Consider the following 26,242-nt stretch of genomic DNA (forward strand, 5'->3'; position numbering starts at 1 on the left):
ACAAATGGAGCAGCGCTCGACAACATGCCCCTCGCCCAGGCAGATGAGGCAGAGCTCATGGCCGTCCGAATGGGTCATCTTAGTGCCGCATTTATGACACTTTTTAAACAAAGATGTCTGCGACATAATGAACGGTATCTCCCGACAGATGACAAGGGGAAAATACCGACCAGCAGAAGAAACGATCCAAAACTCCGAAGAGACGCTTGAAACGAACGCTAGACAATAAGAACCTTTTCGACGGCGGCGAAAAAGGAACTGAGGGAATGCCGGGGACGTTCGGATATATATGCATTCAAAATTGGCGGGAACACCGGCGCGCATGCGCGGTGGATCCGAACGTCCCCCTCACATCTCTTAGAGCTAGAAAAATCTTTTCCGCGGCTGGCCTGCGCCTGCGCAGTCCCAATGTGGGGCTGCACAGAAGGACGAAGACGATCCAGAAGAGCCACCGCCAGTCTGAGTAGACAGTTCTGATCCTGATGGACCAGGGGCCTGATTCAGTATAAGGCAGTTTCATGTGTATTCACGAGGATCTGGGAACTTTTCTTTGCAGCCTAGGCTGATGGCGCGATGGGTGGCAGGCGCTGGCGACAAACTGAGACCACACACTGGCTGGGTGAAAATAGGCCACAACTTTATTGCGAACAGCAGGTAAGGAGCGAAGGCAGTCATATGGATCGGATCCCCACGCATCGGCTGACCCGCCTGCCAGCCGATGAACCCTCCCCCGTCAGGCCCCAGCTGAGGGGGGGCACCCAAGGAGCGGCATTAAGGGGGAGATCATCTGGGTGTACACCCCTGCATGATTCCCCTGCCGCCTGGTGGTGAGTCCGCCTGGCAGCCCCCGAGCTGGGCATGCACCTCCGTGACTCACCCCCAAGATTCCTTATGGGAATCCCCTTACAGGAACCAGGGCGGAGGCCCTGATTCCCCCAAAAGAGATCCGATCCAATGACCAACCGCCAAAAGTTGTGACAAAGAAGAAACCATACAAGCAATGAAAGAAAGGGAGCGGTGGGTGGGATTCGCCGCCCGAGCCGAGTGATATGAGGCCGGGCCGGGCCCTAAATAAATACCCAGCCAGCGGACCAGAGGGAAGACTGCCTCCCTGAGGTCCGTTGGCTGGCGCGGCCCCGCCCCGGCCAGCTGATTGGCCGGCCGGAATTCAAATTTGATTGGGTGCTGGCTGCCCGGCTGAGACCGAGTCAGCCAGCACGCCGGCCGCCGCGCCTGCCCTGCCCCCGCGCCTCCCGGCAGCAAACCGGGCACCCGGTAAGTCGGGCGCCCGCGCTTCTTGCTTAAAATGTCTTTCCCAAAACTGCTTTCTCTGTTGTAAGTTGCCCTGAGCTCATTTGTGGGGAGGGTGGGGTATAAGTTGAATTAAACAAACCAAACAAACCACAAAAGAAAAATAGGACTCTCTTTTCTGTTTTATAGAAAAAGGATAGTTGAAGAATTTTGAACAAATGGCAAGAAGGATTAAAGTACTCTTCCACAAGGATTAAAGTATGCTTCCATTTCCATGTGAAGTCAGCAGCAGCCCGTACACAGGCTTTCTCTGTGGTGGCCCCTATCTTGTGGAATGACCTGCCTGAGGAAGTCAGAAGAGCCCCCACTATCCTGGCTTTTCATAAATGATACAAAACTGAACTATTCAAAAAGGCTTTTTACTCAAATGGGAGGGCTGTATTGTACCACCTGTGTTCCATGTTGTCTAATGTTAGTCCTAGAACTGATTATGTTCTGCTTCAGTATTTTTTCCACTCTGTATTGGGTTCTTGCTAATACTATGTCTTTTAAACTTGTCTCTATTTACCCTATGGCATCGTTTATGGAAATGTCCTTGATACTGTATTGAAATGTACTTGATACTGATTGTACTAGTCTCGTACTATGTAATCTGCCTTGAGTCTCAGTGAGAAAGGTGGACTATAAATGACAAATCTTTTGTGACTACATTTCATTTTTTAAAAAATCATATAATATTCCAGCATGGATAATTTCCCCCAAATTCCTTATCATTCCACAGAATGAGTTTTAGTTTAGCAGAAGCCATTACCTGAAATATTGGGGGGGGGCACTATCTTTCTTGGTCTCTGTCTCAGTAGATAACAGGGCACTAGATTTTGTTAGATGATCATTACACTTTATGAATTTGTATTGTTCATCTCTACTGCCAAGTTTCAAAAGTTTGCCAAAGACTTTAAACAACTATAACCAATTCAATGAAGGTAATTTCATACAAGCCATAATCATTTCTCATAATGTTCAACCATCTGAGCAATAGAATTACCGCTTTTTTAAAAAAGAGAGCTGTCCTTAATTTTTCCTGATGGCATAAAAAGCACTATCATAGAAACAGAATGTGCCTCCTCAGAGCAAAGTAACACAAAGAAATATTTCTTTGCCCAGAGCCACATGCCAGTTTCCTGTATCCCAGGAGTATTTTCTTTTCCTTGACCGTAATTTATTACACCTTGCCTCAGACTCTGTCAAAGTTTCATGAGAAAAACTTTTCACCATGAACTGCTATCTACCCCCGAGACTTCACTGACTTTATAGCAGCATTAGGTATCCCTGTCACAAGAATATACTGCTGTAGAAGAATACATTTAAAGATGGCGATAGGCCATTCACTCTCTATTTTATTCTTTCAGATTCTTTAAAGGATCTATTCCCATGACCCCTTTTTACCATAGTCCCTCTTATAGCTATGGTACTATAGGCAAGTCAGTGGGTGTTCCCTCAAGTGATACTAACTCTCTTTAGAGTGTTACACTTCACTTATGAAGGTCAATTCAAAGCAATGGAAGAAAAGCCATTTTTAAATCAGATATGGGTTCTATATGTGAAAGCCAATTTAAGTAGCAGATGTGAACAAGGCAAGATCTTCAGCTGAAATGGCATCCAGCCAGCCTAGTTAAATGCCCCCCCCCCCAAAACATTATCCACCAGCCACTTCTACTTTGATACTCATCCATACTAAAGGGATTTGCCATCACAGCTGCTTTATCTATATGGTAGGTACCTCTACATCAAAAGATATGCAGTGTAAGCCACTAGTATACCTGCTTTCTTAAGTGAACCAAACTTTCCCTCCAATTTCCTAAGGGCAGTCTTGCTTTTCAACTGCTTACCTCCACTTGCCTTTCTTCCTCTGACTACTTCACTAGTATAACATTTTTTCAGATCTTTTAAAGAAAGGATTAAAACATAATTGTTTCCTTCTTGCAGTCAGTTTGTACAAGTGGCTGTTGCCATATTGACCAAGAAAATAAAGGTCTCTGCCAAGCTGGCTAAAAACAGTCTGTGGCATTTTAACTGTGTCAGAGGTTGTGGGATGGTGCAATGAAACAACCCACGACCACAGACTAAAGTAGGCCCTGATTCAAATCTTAACTCAGCCAGGAACTCACTCTGAAGGCCAATACTTGTGTATCTTACAGTGCTGTTATGAATATTACTGAGAAATATTACTGAGAAATCATTAAAAAGAATAAAAAAGCACAACACTAAATGTAATTGCTGAGATTATGACTGTATTCCTGTGAACTATGGAAATTATTTTGTTATGCACTGAATTGACATTTAGGAGTCATGCCTCATTTTCTGTCAAATGTGTTAACGTTGTATACCATAGTTATTTTCTATTTTTCTAGGGATGGGAATGGACATTGCTAACGATGTTTAGAATTTATTCTGGGCCAAGGACTCTGGCACTTTTATCCAGAGGAGTTAGCTGTGTTAGTCTGTAGTAGCAAAATAGAAAAGAGTCCAGTAGCACCTTTAAGACTAACCAACTTTACTGTAGCATAAGCTTTCAAAGACCAGTTCTCTTCGTCAGATGCTCTTTTATAAAATAGCAATTATTCATGCTACCCTGAATACCCTGCCCAGGCAAACCTGATCTCAGCAGATCTGAGAAGCTAAGCAGGGCCAGCCATAGTTAGTAACTGGATGGGAGACCTCAAGAGAAAACAGGTTTGCAGGGGCAGATGATGGCAAATCACCTCTATTAGTTTCTTGCCACGAAAACCCCACTAGGGTCGCAATAAGTCAGCTATGACTTGACAGAACTCTCCGCCACCACCAATTATTCATAAGTCAGATCTCATGATCATGATCAACAAAAATAAAATTCAATGTCAGATTGCATTTCTTTGTGCTTCCATGGACATATATATATATTTAAAGACAAAAATCCCAGTGATACATCCACCCCTTACTATTGCCTAAATAACTGCTTGACAGCTGGACATTTTTTTTCAAAAATAAAACCTGTGTTGGGATTTACTTTAAGGAGGTGTGCACTGAAAACAGTGTTTCATAACTGAAAACAGACGTACGCTTTTCAGGAAATATCTTTTAAGCACGAGAGGAAAAGCATCCTGTTTACAGCTCTGATGAAAATGAGTGTGCTCAACTGAGACATCATCCAAATTATGGCTTAACTAAAGTGTGGTGTAATGTTCTGATTATAGACTACTTACTACCTGATTATTCTTTCAAAAGAAGTTCTGGAAGTTAGTTTCTTAACCACAGTCTTCAACTGTGGTTTCATATATGGTGAGCACACAGACAGCCCAGCTTAATTCTGGCTTATTCCCCAGCATCATCCACCTTGGCTAGAGCGTGAAAGCAACAAAAGCAGCATTTACTGAGGTACATTAAGGCTTGCATAGTAATAAGAAAGCTAAATTCTGGTTACACTAACTAGTCAATATAAACCAGGATTTTGCATTACATCTGAATTCCAATTAAGATTGTATTACTTTATTTCTTAATAAAAATAATTTCTCAAAAGCACACCCATGGAGGACTAGCTTGTAACAGAATGAAATTGGACTTTAGCATTAAAAAACTGGTGAGCAAACTTTGTCTAATGGGCCAACTTCTATTGTTAAAGTGGTCCACTGAATCTTTACCAGACATAATGGAAATATTACTTCCATTTAGCTATATGACAAGGAAAAATTATGAGTAGCTATGGACAGGAAATGGCCTGGCTTTGAATCCTTTGCCCTAACAGGTCTGTGACATGCACTCTTACCATTGCCTAAGTAACTATAGATTGCAGGCAAAATTGCCTTCCAAAAGGATTGAAAAATTATTTCAAGGATACACATTGAAAATATTCACAACTGAAAAGTTACAAGGCAGAAGCATGTAGCACTTGAAGTGTTGTACTAGGATGAGAGAGACTAGGCTCCATCAGCCACAAAGCGCACCTGGGACCCTGAGGCAGTTATTCACAAAGTTGTGAGCAGATGAACTGGGACAAGAACAAAATATGAAGTGACACTATGATATAAAGTGCTGTGTTATGTCCGAACTGATCCTGGCTTTTAAGTGGCTAGGGCTATTTCCTAAGGTAAGCACACTGAAGTGAATGAGCAGCAAATGGGAGTAGGGGCATCAGTACTATGAGCCTACTTTAATATTACTAAAATAAAATTTCTACAATAAGGATAATTTTTTTCCTCTCCATGGCAGCAGGGTGGTCAGCTCTGATGCAATGCTTTTTTTTTTAATCTGGCTGCTTCAATATCTTGAAAGGGCAAATCTGCTTGGGCTTGGCTGATCCTCCTTTAATTTGTTTTGTTTTACTACTTCTCCCATACTGCATTGAGAGCTAAAGGCCCAGACAGGCCAAAATTGTGTTGTCTCAGTGCAATGGCTGGTTTATGTGTATTAACAGGCTTGCTTTCTTGTAGCCTTTTTTTTAAAAAAAGTTGTTCTGTAACCATGATGCTGGTGCAACAGCCAACAATCTAATTTTATCACTCAAAAATAATCACTGTGATACAATTATGAAGTATTGTTATTGGGGCAATGAAAAAAACCCTGCCCAACAAGACTGTAATTATATTTAATGCACATCTTGCTTTTAACAGCAATTTGAAGTAAACATCAACCACCTTTACAATTCATAACTAGGTAAGAGTTTATAGTGCTTATAAAGTTGTATCTAAAATATACCTTATTCATTCTCTATAGAACATTTTGAAGACAGACTAATATTATAATTATACATTATACAGTAGCTGCATCTTTCCACCACTGTAATTAAGGTTGTTTCAGCATTCCCATTACAAATATCTCCCCTCAAGATTCCAGTACAGACTAGTTGTTACACAAAATCTTCATGGGTTGTTTTAAACGAAGAGTAACTTATTAAAATAAAACACCACCAAAATAGCTAAGACAGGCTAAATTTGCATCAATTGTAAAAATTGGAGATGTAACAGTAGTTTTCACAGCGGGACTTTCCAACTATGTATGCCCAGAAAGGACAACTCACAAAAAGAGTGGGCAAGTGGTTTCATAGCAAAGTAGCACTTCTTATCTCGAAGTTAATCTTCAGGACCTGAGATCTATGTCTCTGCACATTTTCAGTTTTTAACAGTTGTTAAGTCGCCTTGGATTTCTTCAGGAGGGTGGATACATCCCTTCAATAAACCTAGGCAGAAAGACCATGTAACATGAGGTCATGTAAGATTCAAAGGACAATTATCAAAGGGTTAAGTCGTCCCCATGGGTTACTAAGTTCTTTACAGGCTTCAGATAACATAGCCACAGGGATTCATCAATGTACCGCTATACTATGAACTGAGGTTTCATACAACTGCCAATTGTCCTCAGTCATTTCAGTCACATTTACAAAAATCAAATGCAAACCAAGCTCCTGCTCCTCTCTAGGGCAGGTTACTCCTACAAGAAAGACTGGAAAAAATGCATTGCAGAATATTATCTCTTTTCACTACTATACACACCAACTCTGATTTACTCCACTGCTTTATACATATATGGACAGAGTCAAGAGCACACAAATAGCAGAAATGGTCAGTTAGAAAGCTCAGGTACAGCTCTCTCAAAACCCTCAGTCCTCACCGATTTATTGCCCACAGTGGTTCTCTGCTTTACAAGGGCCAAAAAATTTCAGATTTAAACCTTCAAGTTGTTTTTGCCAAAATTTAACAAGCCCAGAACACCACTTAAGAAATGTGATTGAACCCCATAAATATTTATCAGCATAATCATGGATAGCCACAAATTCTGATGGGCCAAAAAAGTAGATTGTTTGGTATTTCATTTTAAAACATCTCCATAATTCCAAACCTCATTCAGACCACTTAAAATTAAATCAGATATAAGTATTATAACTTGGAAGGAGGGGCAATAAGAACATGCACCAATACTTAAGTGCTTTAAAATATTATTAAAGTCTCATAACATCACAACCACGTTAGAGTTGTCGCGCAGTGAATGAAGCTGCAAGTACCAGTGGAAAGCTGAAGCTACTGATATGTTGCATATTATTTGTTTTTTTAAAAAAAGTCTTACTGATTGCACGTTTTCCTTCTGATAATATTTTCTCTATGACGTCTATTGCATATTCTTCATATATTAGATTGCAAGCTATAAAAATGCTGCTTCATGTGCCTGTTCCACATGTTTATGAGCATAATGTACACATTATTAAGAAAAATAAATGTTCTCTCTAAATGGGTCCATTCTTTGGAACACCTTTGGCCTTTTGAAGGGGCTGCATCATGTCTTTCTAAAACCTTTCAGATGTTTTTTTTTTAAAGTAACTTTAAAAAGCAGCAGTACACAGCCTAAATGGATATATTGACAGAAATAATGAAACTGGTCAAGTTTAGAGGAGATTCAACTTAAGTTTCCATTCAGATCAACAACCCCTGGAGTTCATCTCCAGTAAGGCATATTCACCCCATCCTCAAAGGTCTGTTATAGTAAAAGTGTAATGACCCTAGGGCATGAGCTGGTCCCTGTTCATCAGGATCTTCTCCTAGCCCCACTGTAGGAAAAGTTCATATTTAATGATGCCTTCTGTCAACAGAATACATGCAAGCATATTTTATGGGCTAAAACTGCAAAGAGAACACCGAAGAATATTTCAGTAAAGTCAGGCAAGTATGGTATTTTCCTATTTCCAGGGCAAAACTGCTGTCCACGAAAGAGCTTACTTCTCCGTAGCCCCAGCAATGATCACTAGCTTTGGGGCTGTGCTTGCATTTGCAGCTGTGTTCTTGCTGAGGCCCAATGGCAAAGGGACACCACTCCTAAACACATCACAGGCACTGACAATGTGACTGCAGGTGGGTTGTGCATCCTAAGTGCAAACAACACAAGACAGACACCACGTGTTGGCTGCGTGTCAATGCACCTGATATGTAATTGACCTGTAGATGGAGATGTGTATATATATTTTAAACTAGTGATGACATCATTTGGGATTACATTTTTGATTTAATTTTATCCACATCTTTCCAGACCACCTCTATATAACGGGCTTGAAGAATAATCAAACAGCAACCACCCCTCAATGAGCGCCACATTCCTCAAGTTGTCCAAGATAAATAAAAATGGAATGCAGCCTGAAGAAAAAAAGTTTGGCACTGGGACATTATGGGGGGAAAAGAGAAGAGGATGGCTTCAGGCAAGCCTTACTTAGTGCAGAAATGAAAGGCTCCTAGCCACAGAAACCACCACCTTGTTCAGTGTGTTGCATTCAAATTCCACACAATCAATTCCGAGGCCAGAATTTTCAAATGAGTTACAGTTGAAGCAATCACAGATTGCAGTAAACAGTGCTTTTTGTGGATGGAACAGGCTGGGGTGGGGGCAGAGAGGTAAAAACAGAAGAAGAAATGAGGGAAATGGCTGTTTGGCAATTTTAGTGTCAAGGGCTCCTTAGTGTGTTCTCTTCCAACAGTCTGTAATTCGTTGTCCTGGGCAAAGTTATGTTTCACTCTTTTCAGTCCTGATGAGACTTTTCTGCAATGACTTTGCATTCATACTGCAAAATAAACACAAAAAAACCAGTGTAAACGTAATTCCTGGCAAGACGGAACAATGTAGCTGGATGTGCCCAGCAGAGCAGCTTCCATTCCCCAAATGGCCCAGGTCTGCCAGTGTCCTGGTAATCTATGCATACCAAAGTAAAAAGGTAACAGTTACTGCTCCTTTTCTAAGGGAAGCTAAAGAGGCAGAGGACGGTTGAATTCATATAGGCGAAGGCAGATCACGTTGCGCTTCTTGAGTGGATGTTCATACCCATGTGACTCAAATTCAAACCTGAATGGGCAAGCAGAAGCTCTGGCAAATGGGAATAACTGAGGCATCAGCTCAGAGCAGTAACGCCCAGTCTCTATTTGATCAAGTACACTGCCAGTGTAACAACTCATCTGTCAGATCAACTACTTGCTAAAAGCTTGCACAGGGTATAAGGGAGTGACTGGGTTTCAAACCTTGCCTCTCCCATAAACTCAAGATATGGTCTTAGGCAATCTGTTCTTTCCCTCTCAGCCACTCACCTGAATTGTCTGAGTAATAAATAATACCTCTCCTGGAGAAAAATGTCATGTACAAATGTCCTAAATGAATAAATCAAACAGGATTTTGTAAAGCTTGTGTAGCCATATGAAGCATTCTGAACCATCTCAACATTTTCAGTTACCTAAATTTATTTTTACAACACTGTATCAGCGCTTGTTTCAGCTGAAAATCCAGTGTCAAACAGGCACAAGCCTAACAGAAGTGAATGAACTGGTGGGAGAGAGGCTGGTGGGTGCCTCAGGCCTGGCTTGCCGCTGCAACGGTCACAGCACAGCACGGGCAGCACTGCTGGCTGCCTGCGTGGGCCTGGGGGTGGGATCCTGTCCAAGGCCGAATGCCAGGGCAACAACACAAGCCAGCAACCAACCATATCCCACCGCAGGGGAGCAGGGAAATCTATTTCAGCTGGAAGCCACCAACAGAGATATGTGGATGGGCAAGCCTCTCCAGAAGCGAGGCATAAACAGGGAAGGCAAGGCCAGTTGAGGGTTTAAAAACCAGTCATCCCAGGCCTCCCCTCCTGCTACTCTGGGCATTCAGAAGGAGGGCTGATGGGGAAAAAGGCTGTAAGTAACATCCACCCTATTTCCTCAAAGTCTGAGAACACCTCAGGATGGCAATGAGAGCAAATAGGTTCTTTGGAGGGAGTGCTCTGGGTGATATTGACTTGTTCCTTCCTCCCCACCCTGAGCCTAGCAACCCAGAGAGGAACTCTGCAGCTTGCCTAAGAGGCCTACATTTAGAAGCTCTGCTTGTTCTTTAAAATATTTAGATCCTGTAGCAACTCAAAGGGGCAGCTTCCAAATTGTAAAGCATCTCATAGTAAAAACGCAACAAGCACAGATTTGGGGGACACGCTACAGTTTTCTGGGTAATTCCAAAGTACTCAAAAATTGTTTGGAAACTACTAGCCAAAATATTTTTTTGTTTCGGTTATATTGTCTTCAAATATAGAGCTTTTAAATAAAATCGAACAGCATCCCCAGGAAGGTGCGCTGGCCTCCTAACTGCTGGTTTTCAGGAGGCAGCTGAAGACACTTTTATTTAAACCTGCTTTTAATTAACTTTGTGTTTATGTTCATTGGCATGCCTAAACTGTATTTTTAAACTTTATGTTATTTATGTTCACTTTATGTTATTTATTTATTTATTTATTTATATTGTACGCCACCTTGAGCTCCTGCAAGGTAGAAAGGCAGCTTGATGATGATGATGATGATGATGATGATAAATTAGAGTGTGATGTGGTGGATAACATCATAGGATATCTGACATGACTTGTAGAGAACAGCATCTTTGCTGCAACATCCTAAGTTCCTACATGCAGCACAAGTACCTGGATATGGCCCGCAAGGAAAGAGCTGTGCACTCATCCAGCATTCACAAGCGTGCTACAAACAATCCTAATACTAATAAACTAACTTACCATTGCCAGCTGCCTGCCAATGTTCCCCATTGTTATTCCACCCGCAAAAAATATACAGGGTAACCAGGATCGAACATACAGAAAGTCAGGTGAAGTGTATCTAAGGAAAGAAATGAGAGTCACATATTATTTCTTAGTCCTGTATGCAACAGGAGGAGGACATGAAACTCTGGCATGTTTAGGCTACGGTGCAGGCCAGAGTGGTGAAAATGATCTGTGCCAATATACACTCCTATTCCTGACAAATGGAGCAGAGGCAATTGTCCTGCTTTCCTGCATGCTGCAACTCTACAGTAGCTAAAAAGGCCCATAAGATGCCAAAGAGGACAAAGCTGTAGAGCAGCAGCTGAGGAACCACAAGTTCTAGCACAGCAGCTATTTCACAGGGAGCTGCAAGACACCTTATGACAGCCCTTAGGAATTACTCTCCCTCGTTATAATGCTGCATGCAGGAACAGTATGGCAGGAATTACCAGAACATGTAGAAACACACCACCTGAACAGCAACAGAAAGGGCCAAGCAAATTCCTTTCTGCATCTTGGGTTGCAGAGTTAGGGTCAAACTTGACAAGAGCTTAGAAGATCCATGACCAGATTTACGGCTTTTGTTTTTAATTTTCAGAAGCAGTTCTGGTAGGGTGGGGAAGCTATCTGAATTCACAGCTGCAGCAGGGAGGGAGGGATTGCTACCCCACACACTGACAGCCAGTGTGGTGCAATGGTTAGAGTATAGGACAGGGTCTGGAAGACTCAGGTGCCAATCCCCATTCTACCATGGAAGTTTGCTAGGTGACCTTGGGCCAGTCACACACACTCAGCCTAACCTACCACATAGATTTGCTGTAAGGATAAAATACAGAGCAGAGAATGATGTAAGCAGCATTGGGACACCAATGGAGACAAAAGTGGGGTATAAGTAGATAAAATATTTGCCTCACAAAGGAAACCATATAGGTACTTGCAGTGCAAATATAAGCTCCAGTGGACGTCGATTTGTGTTGAGGGAGGAAAGGGTACAGATGACATGTTAGCCTCCATCCTCACTCAAGTTCCATAGCCTTCAACTGAGTTGGGCACCCCATTGGGGGCTTTAAAAAAAAGATAAAGATCCAATTTGCGTCACACCGTTGTACGCAATTACACCCAGCTAACTCACATTGATTCCAATGGATCTTCACATGCTTAATTGCTGATGGAAAGAAATCAAGAAGTTTTTAATTGTCCAGCAGATAAGCTAGATACCACCTTTACTGCATATAAGTTTACTAAGAAATACACACACACACTTACTTACTGATAAACTCCATTGTAGACCAGGAGTTGAGTCACCAGTGTGGCCAGAAATGCAATTCCTACACCCAGGCCAAAACCACTTCGAGACCTATCGAATGTCCACCACAATCCAATGGAAAGCGCTGCAAGTGTCAGAGACAACTGGATGTTGTTGGCAAAATCGACTTTCTGTGAGCATTATTAAGGATTCAATTTAGAAGGTCATGGAAACATTCATTTTACTTTACCTGTACCATTGTGCACTTCTGACATTCTTGACACATCAGTTCTCTGAAATTCCCTGGGACCCTTGCCTTGATACAGCTTTAATATCATCTATTAATCAATAGAAACTTGTTTTTCAAAGTCATTTTAGTTACTGCTATTTTATGTTTGCTGCTGTCATGGATGCTACAGCTTGAACTGTGTTGTATTTTAATCAAGTCTTTCAAATTGGTGCGCATCACAAAGCGTTCCATGCATGCAATCTCAGTGATGTGACTGGGACAGCCTTGGTTTAACTTTTGCTCTCCCTATAAACTTAAGATATTACCTCCAGCTTAATTCTTGTAAAGAAGGATACAGCACTGGCATGATTTATACCAACAAAGACTGCTACGCATCGCATCACACTGGACCATTCCCGCTTAAATTTATGTGGCTCACCTAGATGTCTATCCATGCAAGGGTACAATAACCCAATCACAGCTGGAAAACAAAGAAAAAGACATACTGAGAAATCTGAGAAATTGTCATTCATACTTTGTTCCTTGTGCACATTAATGAATTTCTTTGGCCATTTCCAGCAAGAGATCCCAGCTGCAGAAAATTTTCTGAAGCTCTTCACAATCTGTTCGGGACGTAATCATCCTCAAAATATCAGTGCCTCTTGAAATGATAGGTTTCCTTTTTCATTTCTGCTTACAGGTGAAGTATTTCCTCCATTGTCTAATAACACAGTTTGTATTGCTGCAATTTCAGGAGTTGCTTAGCGGTAGCTTTGCAGCACTGCAATTCAGCTGAAACCACCTTTCCATTACGCTACAATTCATTAGTCAGGATGAGCAAGGCCCCAAACCAGGACCTGTTTTCTTTAACTATTCTGTCTTCATTTTGATGATAGTTTTTTTAAACAATAATTACAACTGCCTGCTTATTCCTGTCTTTTGCTTCCTAATTTTAAATCCTCAATCTACAACAGCTTAATTTCCCACACATATGTTATGACCACCTGAGCCACAGGATGACAGTCAAAGGCCTTCAGTTTCTGATGCTGAGCACACATTTCTTCAGCAGGATTAACCACCAGAGATATATGACAATACTCAAGCATAAGCAAAAGTTGATTTTTAGGATGCATCATTTTTCCTAGGACTGGGTACTTAGACTCTATTGCTTTCAATTCCCCAGGACGTCTTTTTTGGGGAAGAGCTTGAAGGAAGAACAATATACCACAATTATATACTATCCTCCCAAATGACTTCATCCCTATCATGATGAGAAAAGAGGGAATTCCTCCTTTCCTCCTTCTCTCTTTAACTCACGAACCTACAAGCCTTATGATGAGATCATATATACAACCATTCTGACAGCGCTTAGAGAGACTGGTAATGTTAACTCCTGCCAAGAGTGAACATGAAATCAAGCACTATAGTCAAGATTTGTATTTACTGCAATGATTTGGGAAAGCACTTTCATTAAGAAAGGCTTTCATATACCATCACACTCAAAAGATCTGCATTGTAGGTGAAATCCAACCTCACCTCCAGTATGGGAATGGAAAGCAGGAAGGATGACATTTTCTTTTTGTGGAAGCCTAGACAGGCCTTTGAAAGATTCCTTCCTTCGTCTTGTGGTTAAGTGCGCAAGGCACTGGCTGTGTAAGGGAGAACTGTAAAACTTTGGTGTGCAAGCAGAAAACCACACATGGTGGTTAGGATTACAATCCCCCCCTGCCACCTGATAGTTTAAAGGGATCTTTAAGGGACCAGGTAAGTGGGTTTGAGGGGAGGGGGGGCTAAGGGGGGGTTGGGGGTGGTTCTGGCCCCCACGAACAACGAACATGTTCGGGAACAGTTCATGTTCGTCCATGTTCGTTGTTCGTGGATGGCAATGAATGATGAACAGGGTGTTCGGGGGGGGGGGGGTTCCATTCGTGCCCACGTCTACTCAAGACTACATTGGAATTATAAGGTAGGACAATAATTTTAAAAATAAAAGGTAAAATAATAGCAGTATCTCCTGTTAGGAAGTAAGTCTAAAGTATGGCTTTTAATTATCATAGATAGTAAACTCTTTGTCAAGTAGCATTACCCATGAGCAAAGAAAAAAGGTGATACAACTGCTAAACCTTTACCATATATACAGGGGTATTCTGCAAAGTAGGAATCTTATGTTTCTTTTTTAAAAAATAAAATGAATACAATTGATGTGGCTTTGGCTTGTGAAAACACAATTTCAGATGTTGCCTACAAGTGCTGTGCCAGAAATACTGGCACAAAAGTTCATGCAGGGTTATAATAGCTGGGTTCTACCAAAGCAAAAGACTGAGCAAGTTCTTATGTAATGTCTTACAGAAAATCACCTTTGGATTTAGTGTTTACTTCCTTGGGCAACATTCTAGACAAAGCTATCTTCTCCAAATAGTAGGGTACCTTTGAATCCAACCCAGGGTTTTTATTTTTTAAAAGGCACACACAAAATGATCAATCCAAATCAATTAATCTTGTAATTCAAGTTCCACAAGATCTGTGTGCCAAAATTTTAAGTATAAAAAAGTAAGTAAATGAAGAATCAGAGCAACTACATAAAAAGGTGAGATAAGACAGCTGACAGATAAAAATATGCCTATAGCCATGACCAAATTATTCCAAGTACACTCCCAAGAAAATTGATGTCTTGACGCAGAAAATTCCTTTCAAATCAGAGTCCTCTGTAAAGTCTGTGTTTATCAATGCCCCCCAAATAATTAGGTAACAACTAACTTTGAAGACTGCCGTTAGCCAAAACATCTGTTTGCTACACAATAGATCAGTTTATTAATCTGTATTAGAATTCTACGACAGCCTCAGGAAAACATCAGCTTTATTATGGAGCTTTACTTGCAATCAAATCCTCCATCAGTGCTTCCCCCAACGACACTGCCAAGAGGTATACACTGATAAAAAGATCTCATACAGCATCTTAATCCATAAGAGTAGGTGCTGAAATATGGGTGGGGAAGGGGAAGCTGCAGAAATTATTTATCCTTTAATTTTGCCTTTCCTTAAATCCGTTCCTGTGCCTTTGCTATGGAAGCAAGAGGACCCAGAGTCCATCTGCTCATAGAAATTCACTTCAAACAAGACTCGGAATGCCATGCTCAGAACTCCCCCCCCCCCCCCGAGACTCTGAATGCTGCCTAGACAGGTTCTCCATATCATAACCTTAAAACACAAATACCAATATTTTTTGGCAGACCACTAGCAGTAGCAGTAAAAGTTAGGATATATGGGTCATTCAGCATCATACCACTTGAACACCGCTTAAACAAACATCCTACTGTGGGTGCAGCAGAAAAAGCTGGCAGGAATGTGAGTGGTGTGGGCAGAACTCATGAGATTACTTGGCATGCCTGCATATAATCTGTGCAGGTATAATGTGAGAAAAAGAAGAAAATCAGAGCTATTATACTTTGTGGGGATCTCTTCATGTACAGGCCTTGCACCCATGATGGACTGCAGCGAGCTCACGACAAGTTCCCACAGTACAACTGATCTGACATACCTGATGCTGTTCCACAGCAAAGTGGTACCCACCAAGCTGAAGAGAAGATACTTGTAATCACATCAGGTGGAAACAAGGTGACATTTCTCTGAATCTGCAGCAAGTTTAATACTAATGCAAGAAAGACACCAATTAAAAACAGGACTATCCCACGGATGACCAAGTTCAGGCTGCGGCTAGTTATTGAAGAAATGTATGGGCCACACTTCTTTCGTATGGAAGGCTGTGTGTCGTCATCTGCCATGTCCTCATATATTTCCAACAACATTCATCACAGAAGTCTGGGGTCCAGAGAAGAGGCGAAGTCGAAGCAACCTTGTCTTTCCTCAATCAGGAGGTACTCCAAATCCTGTTCAAAAATGGTAATGTAACTTAATGTAATATAATGTAATCATAGAACATATATACATTACATGGAATCAACACAGCAGTTCTTAAATCAAGAGGAGTTCTACTGGCCAGTTTTCAATCCCTGCATATCTTAAAGAAATACCTACTGTAGGGGTCCAGCAAATTTGAGAGGCTTAATAACTGGGCCCCAGCATAGCCTCCCAAACATAAGGACCTGTTATTATTTATCTTTGGCACTCATTGCACTACACAGGCACTAGGTTCTTTAACATACGTGTATGTGAATGCATACACATAAAAAGTAAACAATAAAAGTGGCTTCTGCAGAATTCTCTATATATGACCTTGTAAGCCATTGCCTTAGTTGGCTTGCACAACAGAACCATCTCTTGTAAGGGCATAATGGGAAAACTCTGCCAAAGCTTTGTGTTGCTATTTGCACCGAGCAGGGGATTAAAACAACTCTCTGCCTATGTCTCCATTTACATGGAAGCGAGCAGCACTTGTTTGTACTGACTTAACAGCAAAAAGAAAAAATGCTTTGTCAGTGTTATGACAAGTGGCTGCTATTGAATTAAATTTAATGTTAATGGTTCTTCAGCCGTTCTGTTGTTGCAAATTATTCAATGTCATACTAATGATTAGGCTAGAGCAGCAAGACATAAGCATTCCCTAGCAGCAGCAATGGATCCAGTATAACCTCTAAGCTCTTAACTCAGTCTGCAAGGATCAACTGAATCCCATTGAAATTAGGAAGCACTATATCCTTCTAGAGCTCTGCCTTCCCAGCCACCATCGCTTCTGTCTGTACAGTTTCAATTTGAATGTGACACTGAATCCATGTAGAACAAGAGGTTTGATTGACAGGTTTGAAAAAGATGTCTGGGAAAGGAATTCTGCCATTGAAATCACCCTGTGTTTTATAGATTACAGCAAAGCTTTTGACTGTGGAGATCATGAAAAGCTATGGAGAGTCTTAAAAGAAATGGGAGTTGCACAACATCTGATTGTTTTGATGTGCAACCTGTACTCTGGGCAAGAAAGCTACTGTCAGGACAGAATATGGGGAAACAGAATAGTTTCCAATTGTCAAGGGTGTCAGACAAGAATGCATATTATCTCTTTATCTGTTCAACCTCTATGCAGAGTATATCATAAGTAAAGCTGGATTAGATCTAGAAGAAGGTGGAGTGAAAATTGGTGGAAGGAACATTAACTATCTGAGATATGCAGATGACACCACATTACTGGCAGAAAATAGTGAACCCTTGAAACTACTACTGATGAAGGTTAAAAAAGAAAGTGCCAAAGCAGGACTACATCTTAACAATAAGAAGACAAAAGTAATGATGACTGAGGAATTACACAATTTTAAAATTAACAATGAGGAAATTGAAATTGTTCAAGATTTTCTATTCCTTGGTTTAATCATCAACCAAAAGGGAAACTGCAATGAAGAAAGAAGATTGAGACTTGGAAGAGCAGCTGTGAGGAAGCTAGATAAGAACCTTAAAGATAAAGATGTCTCTCTGAGAACCAAGATCAAGATAATCCAAACTATAGTATTTCCCCATTACTATGTATGGATGTGAAAGTTGGGCAGTGAAGAAAGCTGATAGGAAGAAAGTTTATTCATTTGAAATGTGGTGCTGGTGGAGAGTTTTGTAGATACCATGGACAGCCAAAAAGACAAATAAGTGGGTACTAGATCAAATCAAGCCTGAATTCTCCCTAGAAGCTAAAATAACAAAACTGAGGCTATTGTACTTTGGTCACATCATGAGAAGACAAGAGTCTCTGGAAAAGTCAATAATGCTAGGAAAAGTGGAAGGTAGTAGGAAAAGAAGACCTAAAATGAGATGCCTTGACAATAAAAAAAAACCCACATCCTCCATTTTGCAGGATATGAGCAAATGTGTTAATGATAGGACATTTTGGGGGTCTTTCATTCATAAGGTCACAATAGGTCGGAGGCAACTTAAAGGCACATTAACACACACACACACACACACACACACACACACACACACACACACACACACACCATTCAAATCATTCCACAAGTAGTAGATATCTATTCTTCTACAAATTAAACTGTGCACACTGTTGTTAAGAAAACTATGCAGTCCCCACCGAATCTATCTACTACACACCCTGGATCTCAATGGCAGAATTCCTCTCCCAGACACGTTTTTCCAACCTGTCAATCAAACCTCTCGTTCTACATGGATTCAGTGTCACATTCATGTATAACAAGTCTTTTGACTGACAGCTAAGTCACCTGGAACGTTAAAGAAGGTGGGGGAAACTCCTCAAAAATGGTGTTTTGCACACTCTGAAGCTGCCAATCATTTGCCTCTTTTGATAGTTCTTATTCATGAGCAAGAGGAAGGGATGTAGCAGCAAGAGGCTGTTTGTTTCCCCTACACCATCACTTGCAGAGGCTCAATATACTTTGAAATCTTTGCATCTGGAAAGTACTGCTGCCCTGTGCTTCCACACTATACAAAATTCCCAAACAAGCACGATAAAATTAATCGGCATTTTCTTCCACAAGCTACTGTCACCTTCTGCAGGGTTCCAGTCATTCAGAGTAAAGAGACTTGCGCCATATAACGTTTTCAGCAAACTAGAGATATTAAGGCTATGTTTCCCCACAGGCTTTGTTTTCATTTTTTAATTGAAAAATTGAGAAACTTATGGGAGCATGGGGGGGAAATCCTATGAAACATTTTTTTTTTCTTTTGGAAAGAGTGAACTACTTTTGAAGATGATTTTACTCACGCAAAAAGCATAGCATAAAATCTGTATTTAAGAAAACCCAGAGCATTAGATACTGAGCTAGTTTCAGTGCAAGGCCTGAGCGAGGCCGGCACAATGAGCCCAACTTGCTGGGCATTCTCTTCTCCCTAGCAGCTCCTTCCAACGTCCTATTCCTAGGCCGCAGGACCCGCATGGAGTAACAGCCACGTGGGTTGGGAGGCTGCAGTCAGGAGAGGGAAAGAGAAAAACAGGGTTTCTCACCTGTAACTGTTGATCGTCGAGTCTCTTCTGTGCAGACACACATTGGGACTGCGCAGGCGCAGGCCAGCCGCGGAAAAGATTTTTCTAGCTCTAAGAGATGTGAGGGGGACGTTCGGATCCACCGCGCATGCGCGCCGGTGTTCCCGCCAATTTTGAATGCATATATATCCGAACGTCCCCGGCATTCCCTCAGTTCACCTGAGCCGCCGGAGAAACAATGGAAGAAACCAAGCACTCACAGCGGGGCAGGCGGGAGGGAATGTGTGTCTGCACAGAAGAGACTCGACGATCAACAGTTACAGGTGAGAAACCCTGTTTATCGTCTTCGTCCTTCTGTGCAGCCCCACATTGGGAGAGTAACTAGCATCTCACCAATGGGGGCGGGTGTGAGTGTCTACTTGAACAAGGACTGCAGGACAGCTGTGCCCACAGCCGAGTCACGTCGTGCATGCACATCCACAGAATAGTGCTTGATGAAAGTGTCTGCAGTGGACCATGTCGCAGCTTGGCAGACGTCCCGGAGCGGCACTCCTCGTAGGAAGGCAGCAGAAGCAGCTTGCGCTCGAGTGGAATGAGCGGTAACCAACAAGGGACACTGGACTCCAGCATGCTGATAGCAAAGTTTAATCGTAGACACAATCCAGCGAGAGATGGACTGGGCAGAAGCAGGTGAGCCCTTGCGAGGGCCAGAGTAACACACAAACAGGGCAGGAGACTTCCTGAAACATTTGGTGCGGTGCAAATAAAACAATAAAGCACGCTTTACATCCAATGTGTGTAGTGCTCGTTCCCCTGGGGATGAAGGTGTTGGAAAAAAGGAAGGGAGGAACACCTTTTGCTGTAGGTGAAACCTTGAGACTACCTTGGGCAGAAACTCCATGCTAGTGTGGAGCATGACAGTACCAGGGAAAAACTGCAGGAAGGGAGGGTCACACCGCAGGGCAGACAGCTCCCCAACACGCCTGGAGGACGTGATCGCTACCAGGAAAGCCACCTTCTGAGTGAGCAAAGGTAGGGGACAAGAAGATAGAGGCTCAAAGGGCTGGAGCATCAGCCGGGAGAGAACCAGGGAGAGACTCCATTGCGGAATGGGATGGGCCCTAGGAGGGAAGGTCTTGAACAGGCCCTTCAGGAACTGCTTGGAAAGCCAGTGAGTAAAAACTGTCTTCCCATCAATCTGCTCATGGAAGGCAGAGATTGCAGCCATGTGGACCTTAATACTGGAAAACGCAAGGCCCTGGGAGCAGAGATCCAGGAGGTAGTCCAGGATGACAGGGAGCGGGCAACTAAAGGGAGAAACCCCCTTTGGGGCCAACCACCGGGAAAAACGTGACCACTTCCTCTGGTAGGACAACCTGGTGGACGGTTTCCGGGCATTCAAGATCACCCCAAGCACCCCAGAAGAGAGGTTCATTCCCGGTTGCCCAGAAGCCAGGCAGCCAGATTCAGTACAGCCACATCGTGATGCCACACCCCGTCCCTGGTTAAGAGGTCCGGGGCGTGAGGCAGGGGGAGGCATCGCCCCTGGGACAGGGAGAGCAAAAGGGGGAACCAATCCTGGCGAGGCCACCGAGGGGCAACGAGGATACAGCGGGTTCGGTAGGCCCTGACCCTGGAAAGAACCTTGTACAGGAGCGGAAAGGGCGGGAAGGCATAAAAGAGCCCTGGGGACCAAGGTATTTGGAAGGCATCCCCTAGGGAGTGGCGGCCAATGCCGGCCCGGGAGCAGAACAGCGGGGCCTGTTTGTTGCGGGCAGTGGCGAAGAGGTCGACCAACGGCGTGCCCCATGTGCGGAAAACCTGGTCGAGGTAAACCCTGTTTAGGGACCACTCGTGCTGAGGCAGAAACACCCTGCTCAGTGCATCCGCCGAGGTGTTGAGATCCCCGGCAATGTGCACGGCTCTGGGAAGGACGTTGTTGACCATGGCCCAATTCCATAGAGTTGTTGCCTCCTTGCAGAGCTTGAGCGAGACCGTCCCTCCCTGCTTGTTGAGGTAGTAGCAGGCCGTGGTATTGTCCGACAGGACCTGAACCCTCCTGTTCCGAATGGCATCTGCAAAAGAAGCGAGGGAGTAACGGATCGCCCTAAGCTCAAGAAGGTTGATATGTATGGATGCCTCAGATGGGGACCAGATGCCCTGAGCCGAAAGCTGTCCACAGCGCCCCCCCCATCCCAAGTTGGAGGCATCGGTATAAACCGTGACCTCGGCTAGGAAGGGGCCAAAAGGACAACCTTCAGACAGGTTCCCAGGGACAGTCCACCAGGCCAGAGAGCGCAGCACCACCCTGGGGATGGAAAACCTCTGGTGCCGACCCATGGTGAGGGGGTTGTACCTCCGGACAAACCAGTTTTGCAGAGGCCTCATACGCAGGCGCGCAAAGAAAACCACCCCTGTGGTGGAGGCCATAAGGCCCAACAGAGTCTGAACCAAAAGGGCAGTCTGATACCGGCAATGCATAAAATGCCGGGCCAAAGCGGAAAGCCTGGCCAACCGGTCAGGGGGCAGGTAGGCTCTACCCAGCAGGGAATTGAAATGGACCCCAATAAACCTAATGGCCATGCCTGGGGTCAGGATAGACTTATCCCCATTAACCACCAAGCCCAGCCTAGCCAGCACGGACAAAGTGAGGGCAATATGGGCCTGGAGAGAGTCAGGCGAGGGTCCCACCAGGAGCCAGTCATCCAGGTACGGGTAGATAAAGCAACCCTGGGACCGCAGGTATGCCACTACGGTAGCCATGCACTTTGTGAACACTCTGGGTGCAGAGGCTAGCCCGAAGGGCAACACTGTATATTCATACACAGAATTCCCATACACAAACCGCAGGTATTTCCTGTGGCCCTCAAATATAGAAATGTGGAAGTAGGCATCCTTCAGGTCTAGAATGGCCAGCCAGACGCCCACTTCCAGGAGTTCCATGACTCGCGCCAGGGTCAGCATGCGAAACTTCTCAGCCTTCAAATAACCATTGAGGCCTCGAAGGTCTAAGATGGGCCGGGAACCTCCATCCTTTTTATCCACAAGGAAGTATCTGGAGTAAAAGCCCCATGGGGAAGTAGAGACATTGACCACCCGGACAGCACCTTTGGTAACCAACTCCATAACATTATTGTGTAACACAACATCACAACATGGAGAACAACGGGGAGGGAGAGAGAGAGGGGGTGCATCCGTAAACATTAACTTGTAACCATGGGCCACAATGGACAGGACCCAAGCGTCAGAAGTAACACGTTGCCAACAGGGCAAAAAAGGTCGAAGCCTGTCCAGAAACTGGGCAGCAGAGGAAGCACCCTCGGAGGCCAACGGGGGAGCGTTCAGGCGCAGTCAGAAGACCGAGGGCTTCTGCGCCGAGGTCGAAGGCTTGGGCGAAGAGGGCTGTTGCCTGCCCTTGGACCGGCCGGAGCGCCTGGAAGGGTGACGCTGCTGGGCAGAGTAGGATCGGTGACCGTAGGACTGGCCCGAGAAGAAGCGCCCTTGACGCTGCTGGTAAGGCTGGTAAGGGGTCTGGTAGGATCGGAACCGACCATAGCGATACCTCGGACCCGACGACTGGGCTGAGGGGGCGACCCCGAGGGACTTGGCCGTCTGCTGATTCTTCTTCATCAGGGAGAGGGACTCATCCGTCTTCTCCGAGAAGAGCTGGGGCCCCTCGAACGGGAAGTCCTCCACCTTCGCCTTCTTCTCTGGAGGCAGGGCCGTGGACCGGAGCCAGGCGTGCCGACGCAGGACCACCGAAGTTGCCATCGCTCGCGCTGCAGAGTCGGCGGCGTCCTTGCCAGCTGTCATTTGCTGTTTTGACAGCTTCACGGCCTCGGCTTGGAGGGCCTTAACCAGGTGGCGGCGATCCTCCGGGAGGTCGGAGAGGTAAGAAGACAGCCTCTTCCACAGGAATAGATTATAGGATCCCATTATGGCCTGGAAGTTGGCAATACGGAATCCCAGAGACGCGGATGAGTAGAGTTTCCTGCCCACGCCATCCAGCTTCCTGCCTTCTCGGTCCGCCGGGGCCGACGAGGAACCGGAACGGAACCGAGCCTGACCCTCCTCAGCCACGATCGACGAGGGTTTCGGGTGATTGAAGAGGTACGGGCAATCATCTTGCTTTAAACGGTAGTACCGTTCCACCTTCTTTGCCGTCGCGGACAGGGACGCCGGCGCCTGCCAGAGCGCGAGAGCGTTATCAACAAAATCCTCCACAGGGGGAAACGCCACCGACGCGGGGGACCCGGAATACAGCGCCTCCAGCAGCTTACTCTTGGGCTTGGAGGTCGTGGAGGAGACGTCTATCTCCAGCGCGGCGGCCATCCGCACCATTTGTTCGGAGAATAGCCTGTAATCGTCATTCGGGGACGATGAGCGGGGCCCACCCACGGTGTCATCCGGGGAAGGATCCGAGGCCGCGTCTGAAGAGCACTCCGACGGTGACGCCAGACCTTCATCATCCTCGGAATCCGAAAACTCCGGCGAGGTTTGCGTCGGAACCGAAGACCGGTGAGCGGTCGGGGCCGACGGATAAGTTGCAGGAACCGGCGGTCGCAGAGGTAAGCCCGGAGGTGGAGGAGCGGGTGCTGGGAGCCCGACTGGCTGAGCCGGAACGGAGACCATCGGAACCGACGGATGTTGCAGGAAGGGCAGCGACTGCTGGAACCATGCCACAAAATCCTGCCAGGAGGTCATGTTCCCAACCCCCGCGACCGGCTGGCAAGGGGGCAGAGGAGCAGGCACCGGGGCAGGCCAGCGAAGAGGCATCGGAACCGACGAGGTAGACGGCAGTGGAACGGAGGCCTCTGAAGGCGCCGGGGCGGACGGCAGGGAGCGCTCAAAAGATTGGAACGGTTCCGGGAAAGGCGGAAACGGCATAAACTCCTCGGGAACCGACGGAGGAGGCGTGCAAGGAGGCGACGGGGTGTGGAGACTCACCACATCGTCGGGTATCAGGACTGGTTCGGCCGGAGAACCAGGCAGCACAGTCGGAGCTGGGGACAATGCACGGTCCTTGGCCCTCGACTTCGCCTTGGCCTTCTTGGACGGGGGCTCCGAAACAGCCTCCCGAACCGAAGGCTTGGAGGAGGACTTCGGCTTGGGCGCGGAACGCTTCTTGGCCTTCCGGCTCGAAGGACGATCCCCGGAACCGGAATCAGGACGGGCCTCCGGAACGGGTTGCCCCGTCGGTTCCGAGGGGAGCGGCTCTGGCGACTTACGAGACGGCGCCGGTGACGGAGCGGCGGAGCGCGGCCTATCTCCCGAAGAGCCTGACGGCTTGGGGGGGAGAAGGTTGGCATCCCACAAGAAGGCACGGAGCCTGGCCTTCCGATCACTCCTTGCCTTCGGAGTGAAGGACATACAAATGGAGCAGCGCTCGACAACATGCCCCTCGCCCAGGCAGATGAGGCAGAGCTCATGGCCGTCCGAATGGGTCATCTTAGTGCCGCATTTATGACACTTTTTAAACAAAGATGTCTGCGACATAATGAACGGTATCTCCCGACAGATGACAAGGGGAAAATACCGACCAGCAGAAGAAACGATCCAAAACTCCGAAGAGACGCTTGAAACGAACGCTAGACAATAAGAACCTTTTCGACGGCGGCGAAAAAGGAACTGAGGGAATGCCGGGGACGTTCGGATATATATGCATTCAAAATTGGCGGGAACACCGGCGCGCATGCGCGGTGGATCCGAACGTCCCCCTCACATCTCTTAGAGCTAGAAAAATCTTTTCCGCGGCTGGCCTGCGCCTGCGCAGTCCCAATGTGGGGCTGCACAGAAGGACGAAGACGATCAAAATTGTTCCTTCTTATTCTGTCCACTCATGCAAGAGACAAAAAGAAGCAATTTCATCTCCTCCTCCTTCTACAAGACACATGTGTGAAAATTGCATAGGCTGCAGCAGTTTGTTGCTGTCTTATGTTTTTTCCCCCCAGGAAAGAAAAATGGCTTCAAAATGTCCAGAAGTTTTACATCTCTCCTCCAAACCAATTCATGATACTGAGTAACCCAGAGAGGAGCTGCACAACTTGTCTGGAATCTTGGGCCCAGGTGGGAGCTGATACATGATTGTCTCTCTATCTTCTTACCTGTCCAGGGTTCAGGTTCTTTGCAAGTTATGATTTAGCTGTTAAACCATTTCTGTGGATTTGGCCAACTTTTCCTTGCAGTCATGCAACTGCTAGTAAAAGGACTCCAAAAATTTTACATGCAATTATTTCATTAGGGTAAGAGGAGGGGAACTGGAAGAAGAAAGCACACAGTGAAGGGGAAACACAGAAAAGGAATAAGACTGAATAAGAATCATCATCTTCTGAAGGTTTAGGAGTTCAAAATAAGTTGGTGCTCACCTCACCAAGTCCTGCTGCTTTTCAGCAGAAAGAGAACAGGTGGTGTTAAGGCTTGATAAACTTTATAAAAACTGCTAAGAAAGTTGGCTATACAGAGCAAACCTGGACGTGCAGAACTGATGGTACCATCTACATGAAGTTCCATGCTGTGGTTGTTGTGGGTTTTCCGGGCTGTATTGCCGTGGTCTTGGCATTGTAGTTCCTGACGTTTCGCCAGCAGCTGTGGCTGGCATCTTCAGAGGTGTTGCACCAAAAGACAGAGATCTCTCAGTTCCATGCTGTGCTTGTGAACTTCTTGACAACTATCAGCCCAAGACCGAGGTGCCACAATGACAGTGCTAATTTTTTATGGGAGAAATGTGGATGCTACTGGGCTCATGCAGCTGGTGAGGAGGTGCAAAGTCAAAAGATGATGTGCCTGTGCTCCTCCTTCCCGTAGTAAAGTGTTACACAGAATGGTACAGTCAAAAAAGAGTTAACGTTTGGAGGTGAGGCCACCTGCCTTCTGGAGGAAGATGCTGTGTTGGTCGTTGTTAAGACGGCTGCTAGAGTTGTTGCAGTTTAAGACCTCTAGGTCCAAGTTGTATATATGTAAAATAAAACCTGTTTCAGTTCCTTCACTGTGGTGTGTTCTTTGTGGAACCTGAAGGGATCTTCCTAAAGTCCTATTTTAACACTCACCAGCTGAACCACA

General features: G+C 45.1%; 1 protein-coding gene across 2 annotated transcripts in view; it reads right to left on the reverse strand.

Moving 5' to 3' along the window:
* Window positions 1-5,856: 5,856 nt before the first annotated feature.
* Window positions 5,857-26,242, reverse strand: part of INSIG2 (insulin induced gene 2) — a 38,423-nt gene continuing 18,037 nt past the window's right edge. The window contains exons 2-6 of one of the 2 annotated variants that reach the window (XM_054971088.1): window positions 15,830-16,178; window positions 12,648-12,772; window positions 12,087-12,253; window positions 10,793-10,892; window positions 5,857-8,827 (exon numbers count right to left, since the gene is read on the reverse strand). In XM_054971088.1, coding sequence (XP_054827063.1) covers window positions 8,786-8,827; window positions 10,793-10,892; window positions 12,087-12,253; window positions 12,648-12,772; window positions 15,830-16,097 — 702 coding nt within the window. In that variant the 5' untranslated portion in view covers window positions 16,098-16,178 and the 3' untranslated portion in view covers window positions 5,857-8,785. Of the gene's footprint in view, window positions 8,828-10,792; window positions 10,893-12,082; window positions 12,254-12,647; window positions 12,773-15,829; window positions 16,179-26,242 lie in introns of those variants that run through there. The other variant, XM_054971089.1, reaches the window with a different exon arrangement.

This window comes from Eublepharis macularius, chromosome 2 (genome assembly GCF_028583425.1).
Source record: "Eublepharis macularius isolate TG4126 chromosome 2, MPM_Emac_v1.0, whole genome shotgun sequence".
Taxonomy (NCBI): Eukaryota; Metazoa; Chordata; class Lepidosauria; order Squamata; family Eublepharidae; genus Eublepharis; species Eublepharis macularius.